The sequence below is a fragment of the Equus przewalskii genome, chromosome 16 (assembly GCF_037783145.1).
Source record: "Equus przewalskii isolate Varuska chromosome 16, EquPr2, whole genome shotgun sequence".
NCBI lineage: Eukaryota > Metazoa > Chordata > Mammalia > Perissodactyla > Equidae > Equus > Equus przewalskii.
Genome location: NC_091846.1, coordinates 14110878 through 14128623, shown reverse-complemented (window position 1 = coordinate 14128623; position 17746 = coordinate 14110878). Strand labels below are relative to the sequence as shown.

Sequence of the window (17746 nt, the reverse complement as noted above, 5' to 3'; positions counted from 1 at the left end):
TGAGCTCTGAAACATATATTAAGCTTTCAATTTTATCTCCTCTAGTTGTAAAGCAGTAAAACCATTATGTCTTTAAAAGATATATATTAAACTAATCCATTCCAACACACACCAAACTTCTCACCCCTGCTTAAGTGTTATCAGTTTGCAGCTCAGTAAACTTCCTGATTTTATGATACTGCACCAAACATTTATCTAAATTAAAGTGTACAAGATCCAAAGGTGCTTTTCAATCACAATATCCTTTATGAATTAGAGTTTCATTCATCAAAATTACAGGAAAAAAGAGGTAAGGTCTCAAAGGGCTGTCTCATTACAAGGCTTATAAACACTGTCCTTAGAAAGAATTGGTTTAACACCTAACAAATCAAAATCTGATTGGGAAGAGAATTTATTTGAGATCATCTATCTTCAGGAGACATGTTGGACTGAGTGCACTTCTTGGCCTCTTTAGCCATTAATCAAGAAATTAACAAGCGAATACCACAAACCACTATAACGCCTTAGATTTAAAAATGTGAATTATGTGTAAAGCTGGACAGGATAGACATAACGGCTTATTTTCTTAAAAAACCCATTAATATGCCATAAAATTTGAAAGGTTTCAGAATTAAAAAAGTCACTAAATTATATATTAATGAATCCAAATCCAAAATTACACTTACATTATTTTCTACATCAGGTTACAAATAAATACAGGGAAGCATTCTATACACATTAGATTTCTTAGTAAATATACATGCTTGAAGCTCCGTATGTGAAAATGTTGTCTGACATAGAACAGTGCATTACATAAACCTAAATAAAACTCCTCTTTCATAAAACTTCCTTTAATAAACAAGGATCCATGTGAAACAAAGTATATTTTAAAAGTGAAGTAACAGAACTAAAATCTTTCTAATACTGTTACTATTCTTGAGTATTATTACTGTAACTGTATTATTATTACCATTATCATTTTAAATAGTTTTAGTGTTATTTTATGTAATTTAAAAGACAAAAATGACAATTTGGAGACATTAAGTTATCTTAATAATATTCAGAGAAATGTCTATCTGGAAAGTCTGGACAATCAAGGCAAAGAAATTATATCATTTGCCCATCATGTTCTTTACTGTTGATAAATATTAACAGTTAATGTAAAGAAAAACACTACATAAGAGTCTATTTCTGTTTAAGGAATTATTCTAGTCAATTCTAAAACATCTGTGCTAATAAAGAAAAAAACAATTTACAATAGGTAAACCATAAATCATATATATGTGGCTAATGCACAAAGAGAAAAGTCAGAAACCCATAACAAGCCAATTTTAGCACAGCATCAGCTTCTTACCAGTTTTATGCTATTATTATTTATTTCACATTTAGTATGGAAATATGGCTCTAATTAGTCACTTATTAAAAATGATACATGTATGTATATGTGTGTACCTCTTTCTCTCTACCTATCTTATTTGTATCTACTATGTAAGAATATATTTTCTACATTGTTTGATCTGTACAATTTAAATACATGGTCTACGATTCATCCTCTGGCCCCTGCTTATTTAACCTCACTATCTTACCGATTTGATCTCTTCACATCTTATATTCCTCAAGAGCTGAATGCTTTTGTTCTCAGACGTGCCACACTGATTCAAACCTTTAAGTCTGACATATGTAATCCCTTTTACATGGAATTCTCTTACCTGGCTTCTCCTTTAAGATTAAGTTTAGTTGATTACTGCCTTCTCTTTGTATACTACTTATGCTTTATACAAAGTATAAACTTTGTATCTTATAAATAAGTCATAAGATATTATCGTTTTTGTACATATTTTTTCCTGGAGTCTTTTATATAGGTATTCTCTTATTAGTCTTTAATTCCCAGTGTATCAATTGTCAAACAAAGTGGCAATCAATAAATGTTTGTTGAGTGAGTACATGAAAACATAAACATAATTCACATATAAATAATTTCATATTCATTTAAGTTACCTTTTTTTGCACTTAAGTTATTTTTATATGTACATAAGATACTTTTCTATTTTTGTCCTTTATGGTTTCCACATAAATGAAGAAGTTAGACTACGTGATTTGCAATTCTTGCTTTATTTTTCCCACAAACATCCATTAAGAATATATTATATTAAGGGCCAGCCCTACGGCCAAGAGGTTAAGTTTACATGCTCTGCTTTGGTGGCCCAGGGTTTTGTCAGTTCAGATACTGGGTGTGGACCTAGCACCACTCATCAAGTCAAGCTGAGGAGGTCATGTTCCACACAGCAGAACTAGAAGGACCTACAACTAGAATATACAACTATGTACTGGGGGGCTTTGGGGAGAAGAAGAAAAAAAAAAGATTGGCAATAGAGGTTAGCTCAGGGCCAATCTTTAAAACAAAAAATGAACATATTAAAGGAAATATCGAGACCAATCTCTTAACTTCAGTTTCCCAAGCTGTGAAAGAGGAATAAGTATTTATCAACCAAACTATCACAGGATTATCGCAATGTTAAAATGAGACAATGGATGCTAAAACACCTTGAAATATGTCAAGATTATTTATATAATAAGCATTCAAAAATGTTATGATTTTGATAAATTAATAAAACAAATTAACAGAAGAGTATTAAAAGAGCTTACTAAGTACATAATTTAAAATTGAACAAGAACCCAGCCAATGCTTTATTGCTTCTAATAATGCTGCCTAAGATTTATGTAAAGGAGAAAAAAAGCAAACTGATGTGAGGATTAAAAAACTCAAGTAAGATAATGATGCATCTAAGGTCTTAGCACAATGCGTAACTAACATCAGATATGCAACAAATAATGGTTTCCTTTCCTTCAGTCGGGATTAATCTTCTTCCCTCCACCATGCTGTCATGACACTCTGTTTATATTCATTACAATGCAATATGAGCCTTCAGTTCTTCACTAGACTGGATGCTCCCTGAAGGCAGGAAGGATAGCATGTAGACAGGTGCCATGAAGTGTTAGTGAATTGAAAGGAGTGTAAACAGTTCACATTAAAAATTGTTTTTACCCAATAACCATATTATTCAAAGATATTACTGAATAAAATTATATAATCATCAATGTATTTGATGTGTGTTTTTTCTTTTATATATTGGTATCTTAAGAATATAAATATTCTTAATATCTTGGATATTTGAAGAAAAACAACTTTTTCAACAAAGCTGATACTAGAATTTGCTTTAGAGAATTATAGAGGACACGTTTTACATACTTCTCTTTCATCATTGGAAAGAGAGGGGCAGAATGGAAATTTGGTCTCATTTTAATTTTGTGTGTGGTGTGTGTGAGGAAGATTGACCCTGAGCTAATATCTGTGGCCAATCTTCCTCTGTTTTGTGTGGGATACACCACAGTGTGGCTTGACAAGTGGTGCTAGGTCCATACCTGGGATCCAAACCTGTGAACCCCAGGCCTCCGAAGGGGAGAGCATGAACTTAACCACTACGCCACCTGGCTGGCCCCTCATTTTAATTTTATCTAAATGTAATGTCAGAAAATTTCAGTGTTTCTAAACATCTGGAAATCAGTTTTACAAGATGGCATTCTTTTTTGAAAGAGAAATTCTTTTCAATATATGCCATTTCACGATATTTTTAGTTTGTAAAATGTGTTTTGACAAAATCTACCCCTATGTAAGTAAGATAAAACGCTGCAATTCATTTTCAAACCTAAATACTTTCTTTTAGAAGTATTAATGACATACAAAAACTTTGGGAAATTTTAAAATAAAGATTTATTTTTCTCATTAAAGCTAAAATCAGAGCAACAAATACCTTTAAAGAACAGTGCTTTTAGTAACTCTAAATGATTTTATTTAATTTCCACTAAAAGGAAAAGACTTTAAGACAAATATACTTCTGATTACATTAGATATGGTGACATGATCTCGTGCAATAATATGTATGAATCAATCTATTACTGAGAAGTTTACAATTTTGAACATTTCAAAAAAAGATGAAAAAACAATTTTTATTATATTGAGAAACCTATCACTCAAAAGCATTTTATACTGACCTTAATGTGAGATAAAAGCAGTAGATATATACATAGATTGTACTTTATTGTAACAATCATTTACTAAAAAGTAAATATTTTTCTTTGTACATAATTTGAATTCAAAATTAAATTTTGTGTTTGGCTTTACAGCACAGACATAGTATTTCCTTCCTTAAGAAAAATAAATGATGATGACACAAAAGGAAAGACCTACTGAGGTCTAAGGACTAAGAAAATCTTCTGTATAGAAAAGGATTTTCTTTTTTAAGAAAACAGACTTTGCAGCAGATAAATCCCAATGGTAAAAACTGTTAGAGACACTGAATAAAAACAATAGTAGAAAGAATACTAGAAATCTCCAGTATCTTTTTTTCTTTTATACCTAATGCTGACTCAGGAGCCTCACTCTATCAATACAAACTCATTCTAGGAAGCAAGAATTTCTGTAAGTGAAATAGACTGTTTCTATTCAAACAGATGGTTTCTAATTATTGTTTGAAACACACTTTAAGTAAAAATCTGAGTAGTTATTGGCCAAATTTAATAAATACAGATAAAAAAATCTGGACAGTTGCAAAGCCAAATCCCTCCTTTCTTAGTTGTTGGTATTTCAGTCTGAATGCATTGGATTTAACCATGGTTTCCACTTCAATTCATTTTTGTTGACAGAGGATATATTGAATAATGTAAAGTAGATATGATCTATACGACCATAACATTAAAAACCCAAGATACCAGCTTCAAACTTCTAATGAACTTGATTCAGAAAAGGTAATCCTTACCTGAATCAATCACTGATGTTCCCTATGGTCCATTTTAGCACATCATTATATCACATAAAAGTAGAATACAGCATCCTTTGTGATTTTTACCAACGAGGAATGTGTATAGACTTGTTTGTTTCAAACTAGACATAAACATTGTACCTGCAAGTAGGCTGTTCTCCGAGAGAAAATATTTCAGTGGTATAGGAAACAAGTAGAATTAGCAATATGGGCATTAATTAAGATGAAATGTTCACAGAAATTATTCTAAGTGGTAAATTCTTATTCAGATTAGTTATGCTTATAAATGATTTCCTGGACTATAAGAAATAAAAGAAGAAAATGGCTACCTAACATCAACAGTTATTGCTCAGTGGAAAAGGACATCAAGGACACTTGCAAGTAAAAGAATTGGATCAATATTAACGTGATTTTCATTTCATGCTTCCCCAACTCCAGTAAGCTGACAATATACTCTGATTATGTGAACTGCCTCAGAGTAACACAGGAAAGGTTATTAGAGCAAGAGGTGGAAATGGAATGCACTTTTTATATTGACAGGCCTGCTAATAGAGTATACTGATTTTCAAAGACATGCAATGCATTTTTACAATTTGGTTCTGACAGCAAAAATGGAATTTCATTTATTCCTAATTCAAAATATTCATATGTAAGCAATATTTCTTAGAGAAGACCAACAAAGGGGATATTCATAAACAGCATTTTTAAACTGAAAAAAATACAATTAAAAAGGTGCAAGAAAATATTATTGAATTTAAGTGCAGCACTATATAAGCATGAAAAGCTAACTTAATAATCTTAATGGAGTCAATGTAGAAAACTCCATTCTATGCTTTTTAAAGGAAATTTGATAAGCCGTATTTTAAGAATATACATGATAAATGTAGAATCTCTCTGCATATTTTAATTAGCGATGAAATTAGGGTGATTTTTAAATATTTTAAACAGGCTTTCATTATATTAAAAATCATATGGCACACTCTGTGGGAAAAAACTGCTAAAACATATAGAAAACTTGGGCCAATTTGGAACCCTCTAAATGTCATAAAGAGCAGGGATGCTGCATTCTTCATCTTTGTGACTGTTTGAGTACATAGCACAGTGTTTGGTCTCTATGTTAAAGTATGCATAGAAAAAGACTAGCATGAAATAAATACATCAACACGGTAAAGACAGTTATCTTTATGTGTTGTCTATGAGTGATTTTTTCCCCCTTCTTTAAACTTTTTTGGCCTTTTCTAGATCTTCTACAATGAGCATGTTTCTTTTCAGGAAGGAAGGAATAAGGGAAAAAGGAACAAAGAAAAGAAATCTTGCATTATGAGTCAGGAGGGGTAGATGGCAGAAGAGTAACAGAATGGAAGGAAGAAAGTTTTTGCAACTTCTGGAATGAAAGAAAAGATGAAATGGACAACTTGAAGGGGGACTGAGAGGGTGGGGAAGACTTTCTCTTGCAGTGGATGCCATTAACCTGGAGAATGATGCTTGGGTTTTCTTTTTAAAGCCTATCACAAAATTCAGTGTGGGAAATTTACTTTTAAACTCTGGGAAATGGGGGGCAAAATGTTTTGGACAGGTAAGCAAGCAGAGACGTGATAAAGAGATAATTAACAAAAATTTCAATTACCTCAAAAAGAATGGAATAGCTGAGAAATGGTGCTCAAATACGTTATTTAAAGCACTTTCACAAACAACAAAACCATTTAAAATATGTTTTTACAAATGACATGAAATGCACACCCTGTGAATGACACTAAGTTCATCTGTACTGGTATATCTTTACAGATGAGAGGCTATAAGAGTAGGCCAAAATTTAGCAGGTAAACTTTAGAATGGGGAAATGGTCAATGATGCTCTTGCACTTAAGAAAATTCCAAACGTATCTACAGCAACATACTGTATAGTATGGGAATGGTATTTAGATGGAATTTTTACTCCACCTATCATTTCTCACTTAGCATGTCACTTAATTTCTATGATCTGTCATTTTCCCAAAGAAAAACCTTTAATGGCTCAGTTTATTGACAAATCCCTCTACGTCATGGCTGCAAACAGCCCTTTGAGCCTCATCTTCATACCATTTCCCCATGCTATCTGGTGTTCCATCATAAACCACCATTTTCCATTCCAGGGACACATCATGTTGTGTTATGTTTTGTAGTCCCTTTCTCCACACTGCCACCATCCACTTACTGGCTTGAGAAAATCTCCATTCTTCCTTTCAAGTCTAGCTAAAATGTATTTCTTCAGTTAGGCAGCCCCCATCACTGAGCTCACATAGCATTTTTAGTACACCTCAATGAAAATATTTATCGCACTGTATTGTAATTATTTATAAACGTAATTGTATGTATATTTTATGAAAAATTAGTCTAAAAGAATATAAGCAAGATTATGAACAGTTTCATGCCACTCAGCAATAAGTCCACTAATATAATTTTATTTGTTCCTTATACTTAACAGATTTTGATGTTGTAAGGGGAAATAGAGACATAAAAAATATATTTCAGAACTTGAAAATACCATACCATACTTATTAGAAATATTCCATAGAAATACCATCCTTTAATGCTGCTACTGAAAGTGATGAGTGGATGTTGTTAAAATACTGTGTGTATAGCTTGAAATTATCAATTATCAACTAAATAAAAATAACAATTAAGTACATAAAACTGATTAATGTGGATGCTCTAAATGGAATAGAGAGAAGAAACATGATTCCTGCCCTCAAATGGTTTTTCTTCTTTTTTTTTTGCTGAGGAAGATTTGCCCTAAGCTAACATCTGTGCCAATCTTCTTCTATTGTGTATGTGGATCACTGCCACAGCATGGCCACTGACAAGTGGTGTAGGTCCATCCTGGAAAGTGACCTGTGAACCCTGGGCCACTGAAGTGAAGCAAACCTAACTTAACCACTAGGCCCCAGGGCTGGTCTCCCAAATGGTTTTTCTTTTATCTCAGAAATATGAAACATCTAAAATCAAGGTTTTTCTTTTATCTCAGAAATATGAAACATCTAAAATCAAGATATTCTTTGAAATCTTTACAAAGTGACCTGTTACCAAGTGCAAAATATTAAGGCCATTCAAAGGAGTAAGTTAGGCCCTTTCATACCTCCATGTCTTGGTAATTTCTGTTATTACTTTGCCCTTCCCTGCTCATCTAGTAAACTCCTAATCTTCTCTCAAGACAGTTCATCAGTAATTACTTCTATGAAGTTGACTCCATGCCACTAGACACTCTCTCCCTTGTGCTCCTTTATGAAATATTACCTCCCTCTATGATAACTGCTCATTTCTTTCCACTAGTCCAGGTTTTTTTCAACCTTGGTACTACTGACATTTTGGGCTGAATTGCTGTTGTTGCTCTGGGGGAGCTCTCCTGTGCACAGTGGGATATTCTAGCCATAGTCCTGGTCTCTACCCATTAGATGCCAGTAGCACCACCTGACCTCCACACCCATTGAGAAGCACTACACTATGTGATGTTTGAAGGTAGAAACTGTCTCAATTTCTGAATCCAGCATCTACCACATGCATGGCATGTAGAAGATATTCAATAAATGTTTTTAAATTAATACGGTTACTTGACTCCTCTGAATCTGCTTAAAGCCTACAATCTAAGGCTTCACTTTAAAAGCAGAAGAGTTGTCAAAACTTTGTTGATAGGAAAATGTTATACAAAATCTGTAAAATGCATTTTATAAGCATATTTTAATACTTAGAATTTATATATTCTGTTTTAAATATTTTAAGAGACTATAAAAACCACAGGGTGAAGACAAGGCTATGATATTACATATGATACTGGCACCAAAAAGAGCTGAAAGATGCTTCCCTGCACATCTTTCTCTCTTCTAAAAAATTTACATCATTAATTTTTCAATAAATTATTTTAATCACAATCAGATCATCTATTTCATTCTAAATATGGATATCCGAGTAATACCATATCAAATAAAATGGAGTTATCAGTGAACAATAATAAGACATTAGCTAGAGTCTCTACATAATACTCACAATACATTATTAAGGAAAAAAATCAAATCATCTTTCTCAAATATTACAACTATAAACTCTTCAAATTGAAGTGAGAAAAAAATGAATTCATAATTTGAAGCTTCTTTCTTAACAACTGTAGAGCTGCATCAGTGTGTTTGTTCTTACTGCTTTTCTTATTTTTTGATGACTGCAAGTTGCACATCACAGTAGCCATGCATATCCCATCAGAACTAATTTAATTCCAGATTCATTACAGAGCTGCTTTTTATTCATCAAGGTCATACCTTGATGGCTTCACAAGCTTAGATAAATCAGGTGTTAAGCAGACACATCTCTGAGGAACCTAAGGATGTTCTCATTTGCAGTTCTCAGCATATCTTATTATTTACTGCCAAAGAAATGACTGATTAACTTTGTCATCTTTGCTCCATGTTTTTTTTTCCTCCAGCTGAAGCAGCCTGCTCTCTCCTGCGATGCCTGATCAGACCTATTTAAGCTGATGTCTTTGATCACAGACACGGGGGAACTTGAGATCTTAGGCTCTGATGAAACATTGTTCCACTATAATTTTATGGAGGGCAAACGGAATTCTAAACAATAATTGACAGTCAACAAAGAAAACCAAACTTATCAAGATTTTGTGCTATTCTTTGACAACATAATCTTAAAGCACCAGAAGTTGACTAGTCTAGGTTTTATTGGAACATACAAATAATATACAAAACCTTCCTTTTTCAATCATTTTCTTATTAGCTAATTTTCCCTGAAGAAGAAAATCCTGCAGGTCAGAAGGTGCATTTATAAGTTTAAAAATATTTTCCTTCTATTTTCCAGTGTTATGGTTTGTAAAATTCCTGGTAATCAATTAAATTTGCACTGTATGAGATTTTACTATTAGAAAACACCTAAATAACACATTCAATACATAGTAAATTCAAACATTAAACATCAGGAAAAAAATTACATGCCTCTAGGTTTTTATTAATCATATTCTAACACCAGAGGCTGAAAGTATATCAAATCACACCAAATCTTTTGCACATGACAACCTCATAAATTATTCATTAGTATTACTAAGAAGCATGAAAAACTCCATCAGTGTTAAGGATGTTTTCCAACCAAAAAAGGTCAACTGAAAGTTTTAATAATGAAATTGAAGAGAAAGCTTTTCAAAATAAATATAAAATAAAATTATTGTCCTTTTGTCACCTTGAAAATATATCCAATTCGGATTATTTGCTCTTTCAAGAAAGAATTGTTAATATATTTATTTGGTGCCTCCAAATAAATTGCCTGAAAAGAATGTCATGAAATCCAAATTATGGCTAAATGTTTCTGCCCATAACATAAAAGTTTAACTACAATTTGATGTAAAATATTTGACTGAATTTAGGGAAAAACCAAGTGATTCAAAACATTTTTATTAAAACATTAAGTCTGCTAATTCAGTTTCACTTCTGCTACATTAGTATAGACTCACATTGCTGAAACATAATGTACTAAAGGAAGAGATAGACCTGACCAGCATTTATCTCCCAGGGGTTGCTTTGATGGCCATGTAAATATTCTCTATTCAAGTAACTTAAGGTTACTCCCTCGGCTTGTACAACTTGTTTAAAATTCTGAAAACTTTGATCACTGATTGAAATACTTTTGGCCAAACTGAAAGTTCCATTCATAAGATATTCTTCTGTTCTTAAAACAATTTTGTTGCTACAATGTAGACGAATATGAAACATTTTTTTGACCAAAGATTACAGCAGAGTTTCTGTGCATTTAATGCTTAACTTTCAAGATAGAATTTATAGGAAAACTGAAATCCTGTAATTATTTAATACAGAGGTAGAAATAAATTGAATTTCAATTTGTTCTAGAAGCTCTCTTAAAATTTGTAGGTTTGTGCTATAAATGCACCCTTTATCTATTTCCACATACACCAAAACATTCAATCATTTGGATGCTAGTCTACACACTGCCAGACCTTAAGGTACTTAAACATAAGTACATGTTTAATGGCAGCAGGAGTGCCTAATGGTGGGCTGGGTTGTTTTACTTTTGTTTTGTTTTGTTTCTGGTGAGGAAGATTGGCCCTGAGCTAACATCTGTTGTCAGTCTTTCTCTTTGTTTTCTCTTATTCCCAAAGCCCCAGTACACAGTTGTATTTCCTAATTGTAGGTCTTTCTAGTTCTTCTATGTGGGATGCCACCACAGCATGGCCTGATGAGCTGTGTGTAGGTCCGTGCCCAGGATCCAAACTGGTGAACCCCAGGCCACTGAAGCAGAGCACAGGAACTTAACCACTTGGCCATGGGGCTGGCCTCGTTTTACTTTTATATGAATGTTCTGGCAATATGTGAACACAAAAGCTTTCTTTAAAATACAAAAAATATGTTTTCAATAAATTTTTCAACATCTATTTTTATTGGATGAAGTGCTTTGTAATAATTACTGAACTTTACGACCTATTTCTTGTGAAGAATACATACACAAGTTAGAAGGCACACTGAGAGTTTGGAAGAGAGACAATATACATTTTTTTCTTGGCAGTCGGTAATCCTCATTCTACTTGTACGTACAGATCACTTCAGGGAATACTTTCCACTTACCCTCCTCATATCCTCCCTATTTTACTCCCTACCTTCTACCCACTTCCAAAAGTCCATAGATGTGAACTGTGATGAAGGTTGAAGAGATGAGCTCTAGGATTGTTTTTGGAGGTAGAATCGTTTTAGTTTTCTTTTGTCTTCCACTACATGACCTTAACCCTGAGAATGATCATGGAGTAACTCTCACACGGGTACCATGTAGATTTCCTGAATATTTTATGACATACATGTGGTCTTTGTTCTAGATATGTATGAAAAGAAAAACATATCCCTATTTCCTTTTATCAAGAACCCAACTCAAGAAGGATAATAGGTTCTGAATACTGCTGATCATACAGTATTTAAAATTCATAAACCACTATATATTTTAAAATACACTTACATTACACACAGAGGATATTTAGTATCACCTACATCTTTTATCTCTTTCAAAATTAGAGTATTATTTTTTAGTTTGGGTTCATTAACAATAGTTACTATGTTACTAAACCATGACTATCAGTCTTAAAAAGATTTTAAGATAAAAGATTTTAAAATTTGTTTCTGATAGGCTTTGACACTGGCTTAATAATCAAGATATTTTATAAACTAAACACACAAAATAAAGAAAGTATCCACTTTTATAGAGAACCAAAAGGAATACTTTTCTAGCAGAACCTTTTTTAAAGCAACCTGTAGAATGCTGAACATAGTATAATGTGGATCCTATATAATTACAGCTTTGGCAACACAGTATCACTAATAATATCACTCTAGCCTAACCTGTTATGAATTGTCTCTAGATGTTTCTAATTTCAAATGTGATGAATTCAAGATGAATTGGTGAAAAAGTGTAAATTATTGCATATGTAAAATGAAGTTTTAATAATTTTAAGTTCGTATGAAAAAGCATGCCACTTTAAGTAGGTATTTCTGAGAACCTCTTCTATAGAGCATAAAGGTAATATCTCATTTTAAGTTGGTGCTAAAATCCCTAGGTAATCTTTTTTTTAGCTCCCTTAAGCCCCAGTACATAGTTGTATATCCTAATTGCAAATCCTAGTTCTTCCACGTGGGATGCTGCCACAGCATGGATTGATGAGCTGTGTGTACGTCCGCATCCAGGATCTGAACTGGCAAACCCTGGGCCACCGAAGCGGAGTGCATGAACTTAACCACTATGCCACCGGGTGGGCCCCAACTTAGGTAATCTTTTGAGTTGATTAAAGAAGTCCCCTACAATACAGGCCAACTATAATTTTTCCCTAGCATATCCTTTCCTGTAGTTACTTTTAGTGTATAAAGTTACATAGCATAATAGTTTCATATGAAATCCTCATTTATGTTTTGAGCCTCACTAAGTTACAGTCATGTACCGTCTAACAACATTTCAGTCAACAACAGACCACATACACAACAGTGGGCCCATAACATTAGTACCATATAGCCGAGGTGTGCAGTAGGCTATACATGTAGGTTTGTGTAAGGCCACTCTATGACGTCTGCACAATGACAAAATCGCCTAACAACAGATTTCTCAGAACGTATCTCTGTTAACTGATGCATGACTGTATATCCATTGAAAGACTATTTGCACAACAAATTTTAAAAGCTTTGCCCATTTTCTTTTTATTGGGATTAAGTATTTTTTCTGATTCGTATTATATGTTATAAACTATGGTAAATTTTAAAACAGTTGGCTCTTTTATTACTCTTAAATAAATGAAAACTAACATAAAAACACAAGTAACTAAGAACAAAAGTGGTTAATAACAAAAATATATGAATAGTGTTCATTAATGATGTTTTCTGAGAGTATATGGTTTATAAAATTCTGATATGATCAATCACACTTAAACTTGTTAGAGCATTTAAAAAGGGGTAAGTGGACAAATAGCCCTGTGCATACTTCTTGGTGGACAGCAATCTACAATAGCAGCATTTTTATTAAATTACAAAAAGATGTTTGGAGGTTTACGATTTATTGTACATTTTATAAGGGATAATTAGGGAACAGTTGTATGGTAGTGTCACAGCAGACGATATCTTTAACGTGGAATGGTCTTTTTCAGACTTCACTTGCAACTCAGTGGAGGACTGGGTATTTATTTTATTTTATTATTATTTTTTTTAAAGATTGGCGTCTGAGCTAACAGCTGTTGCCAATCCTTTTTTTTTTTTCTTCTTCTTCTTCTCCCCAAAGCCCCCCAGTACACAGTTGTAGATTCTAGTTGAGAGTGCCTCTGGTTGTGCTATGTGAGACGCCGCCTCAGCATGGCCTGATGAGCGGTGCCATGTCTGCACCCAGGATCCAAACCAGTGAAACCCTGGGCCACCAAAGTGGAGCACGTGAACTTAACCACTCGGCCATGGGGCGGGCCCTGAGTATTGGGAATTTAAATGGACATATTGTAGCAGGATTTATTTTATCTTATATTTTTAGATTGAAAAGAATAGAATAGAATAGGATAGGATTAAAATAGAGAATTCATGCAATGAAATTATTAAGATATTTGTTTCAGTTAAATACTGAAGTATTTAAAGTATATGCATGCATATATACACAAATGAAATATGTATATATGTATATTCATCTAGTATACGTGTGTGTATACAGACATACACACACACGCATTATGCACAAAAATATATAAATCTGAGTACATGACTACAACAGTATATATTTTTTTCACCTTGGGTCTTAGTCACCAGAGTTTGAAACACACTGAAAAACTGATTTTACTCTTGTTTTAGGCTGTATGAGAAGAATGTTGGGTAACAACCAACTACGTAGAGTCTCTAATCTATTAAAAAGAAGTTAAAGTGTCTAAAATACATAAAGCAGGGGAATTAGTGTGTTGATTAAGTGTAACCTAAATGATGCTGAAGTATCTTCGAATGGAGGAAGCAGAACAGAATATTTTTGACTTATGACATGGAGAATCTTAAATGCTATTGAAAAAAAGAATTATCAACCACAAAGAGTCATCTCACATCCAGCAGGATTTTTGTGTTAAAAAGCACTGGTACTAACCATACTCGATTGCAGCTTTGAGCAATGCTTCAGCATGAGTGGAGCCAAATGCATTACGAACAAATCTTCTTCTTCGACGAAGATCATCTTCCCAGTAATCCAAACGCCAGAAATCATGCAATTGGCTAACAATGGGAAAATAAAGAAACAATAATCACTATCAATAACAATGTATAACTGGAAATACATTTTTTCCATAAAATTAAATTTTTATTTCTTTGGTCTCATTGGAAAATTTAGATAATTTTTGAGACATTTATATTGTATACAACTGTGTTTGTATACATATGTATACATATGTTTCCTCTACAAATGAACAAAATTTAACATAGTAACATTCTCTTATTTTAGGCATTATAACACTCAGCTCTGCTTTCTTTACAATGTTCTTCTCTCTACTAAAAACATCAATCATGGGGAATTTAGTAACAAACGCAGAATCAAATTACAAATATTAATGGCACAGTTTGCATTCTTTTACACTGTTTTTAACAATGCTTGTAAATCACAGGATAGACTTCACTACAAATAGGTTGCAATTTAATGACCGTGGTTTCTTAGTAGACTGAATTCAGAACTATAAAATATTGCCCACTTGGATTTGGTGGAACAATGATTAAAATAATGTGCTGAAATATTCATTGAAATAATTCCCTATTGCCCACAGCAACCTGAGAAAAGTGCAATTTTATCCATTATTAATAATACTGAATTAGAGCTGCAAAAAATTCCACTATGTAGTAATTGCCTTGGTAAATTATTAGTTCAATGCTAACAGAGTTCTTGGATGATTTTACAGCTTTCAGCTAATATAAACTATTAACAATCACGGCCATCATTGGGTAACATTGTCTAAACCATGTTACACTCTTAACCAATATTAAAACTCCATGAGATATTTCAGAAACCACTGAAATATGTTCATTGTATATCAATGGAACATTTCATGACATAATTTTTGCTTTCAATTTAATTTCAATAAATATTGGTGATAAATGCCACTGCTTGAGCAGTCTGTTTTTCTCTACATAGTGTTTGGAGTAACATACTCAGAAGATAATATTCTAATTTTCTTGAGCAGCACTATTCATAAAAACATATAAAATGCTTTCATACAAGATTTGATTTAATTTCTTATTTTGATATTTTATTGGAAAAGAATATGATGTCTGCTTACAGCAGGGACTGCATATGTCTTGTTCATCATTGTATCTCTAGAATACTGTCTGGCACATGCTACGTTTTCAATAAATATTCAATAAATTAAAGATTTTTTTTACTTTTAAAATCATGGAGATCAATGATTTACTTTTGAAAAATATTTTAGATTTTCTAGATTTATAATTTTGTTTTCTATAACTTAATTGTAAAAGAACATAACAATGTAAGGGATGTATAAAAAATGTCAAAATTACAAGCATTTGAAGTATATTTTAATATACCAGTTTTTCTAAACATCATAATTATAATAACTTTCTTCTGTAAAAATAATGATTACCTGATAAGTAACTGTTACAAGTATATACCTCTGTCATTAATTAAAAATAGGATGATTTCTTTTCTTAAAAATACAGACTAATCCTAGTTGTTTAAGCAAGACCATGCTAAATTCTTGTTATGAAGATTTTCCTTAAGAGTATGTTAAAATTAAGTAACTGAATTCACCAGGAGAGACCAGAGATCTAATGTTTTCTCAAATTTCTAACCATAAACATACTTTTCTCTATTCCCCCCATTACGTACAACTGAAAAATCTGGACACTACGTAAAAAACAGACATAACAATCCTCTGAAAGGTGGAGAGCAGAAGGCGGACTGGCTAAGGACCTGGGGTCTAAGGAACAATGTAGTGCTGAGTTTCCTGGATTGTCTTTTCATCTCAGATAGTCTAGACTTGAAGGAAAGAGGCTAGAAATGCAGATAGGCCAATGGGTGTAAACAAACAAAAAAAAGCCCCCCAAAAGAGCTCCCAACAAAAGCCTGCTTTCTCTAGCCAGAGGACCTGGAAAGGGTTAGCCTAGGAAGATGGAAAACTTGTAGACAACAATTACTGTACTCTAGCCAAACACCAGAGAGAAACCGTGGCCCCGCCCTATCTACACCAGCAAAGGATGAGTAGGGGAGTCTGGATTTGAAGCCTCAGGAAAGTGTAATGAGTTGTCCTAACATCTTCACTGGGGTAGTATCACAGAAGGCCAAATAGAACTTTCATCTCTGCTGCCTGGTAACAAGGTGCCCCACCCTCAAGGAGTCAATGGAGACCATGTGGAGAGTCTGGATTTTCATCCCCATTGGACAGTAATGAGGGATTTTCCTCTCCTCATTGGGGTGGTGTCAGAGGGGGCACAGTAGTCAGGACTTTTATCACTGACCCACAGCAATGGGGCCACCCCCACCAGTGGATACCACAGCTGGAACGCCCATCCCTGCCAAGCAGTGGTGAGGAACCACCTACTCCTTGGATGTTAATAGAGGATAAATGGAGAATCTAGGTTTCTACCTCCACCTGGCAATGAAGAGGCAGTGCTCCCCACTTCTCTGTCAGAGAAAGTCAACTAAAACAGATGGTTTAAATGAGATAAAAATACCTCAGAAAATAATAAGAAAATGTCAAGGTTTCAATCTCAAATCAATTGTCATACCAAGAATCTCGAAGATCTCAAATAGGATGTAAAAAGATCATCAGTAGATGTCAATGTTGAGATGACAGGGATGTTAGGATTTTCTGACAAGTATTTTAACCAGCCATGATAAAAAATGCTTCAAAGAGCACTTATGCTTGAAAAAAATGAAAAACAGAAAGCCCAGCAAAGAAACAAAAAGTCTCAACAACAACAACATCAAAATAGAAGATGGAAAGAAGTACCAAATGGAAATTTTATAAGTGACAAACACAAACAAACTTTTTATTTAACCAAAACAAAAAGTTCAGTGGATGAGCTCAACAGCAGAATAGAGGGGACATAAAAAAGAATCACGTAACTAGAAGATAGAACAATAGAAATTCCCCAGCCTGAACAAACTAAAATAGACTAAAAAATTGAACAGAACCTTAGGGATTTATGAATTATAACACCTTTATACATTTGGGTCATTGGAGTCCCGGAAGGAGATGAGAAAGAGAGCAGGGAGAAACAAGTACCTGAAGAAATAACAGCTGAATACTTCCCCAATTTGGCAAAAACCCATAAATGTGCAGATTTCAAAAGCTGACTAAATTCCAAACATGATAAACACAAAAATTTATGCTAAGACACATCATAAATAAAGTCTGAAAATTAAAGACAAAGAAAAACCCAAAAGGCAGACAGGGAAAAATGACATCTT

General features: G+C 33.4%; 1 protein-coding gene across 13 annotated transcripts in view; it reads right to left on the bottom strand.

Moving 5' to 3' along the window:
- NBEA (neurobeachin) overlaps positions 1–17746 on the bottom strand; it is a 671041-nt gene that overhangs the window by 211625 nt on the left and 441670 nt on the right. For all 13 annotated transcript variants that reach the window (XM_070578754.1, XM_070578744.1, XM_070578745.1 and 10 more), the window contains one exon: positions 14420–14544. In XM_070578754.1, coding sequence (XP_070434855.1) covers positions 14420–14544 — 125 coding nt within the window. The remainder of the gene's footprint in view (positions 1–14419; positions 14545–17746) is intronic.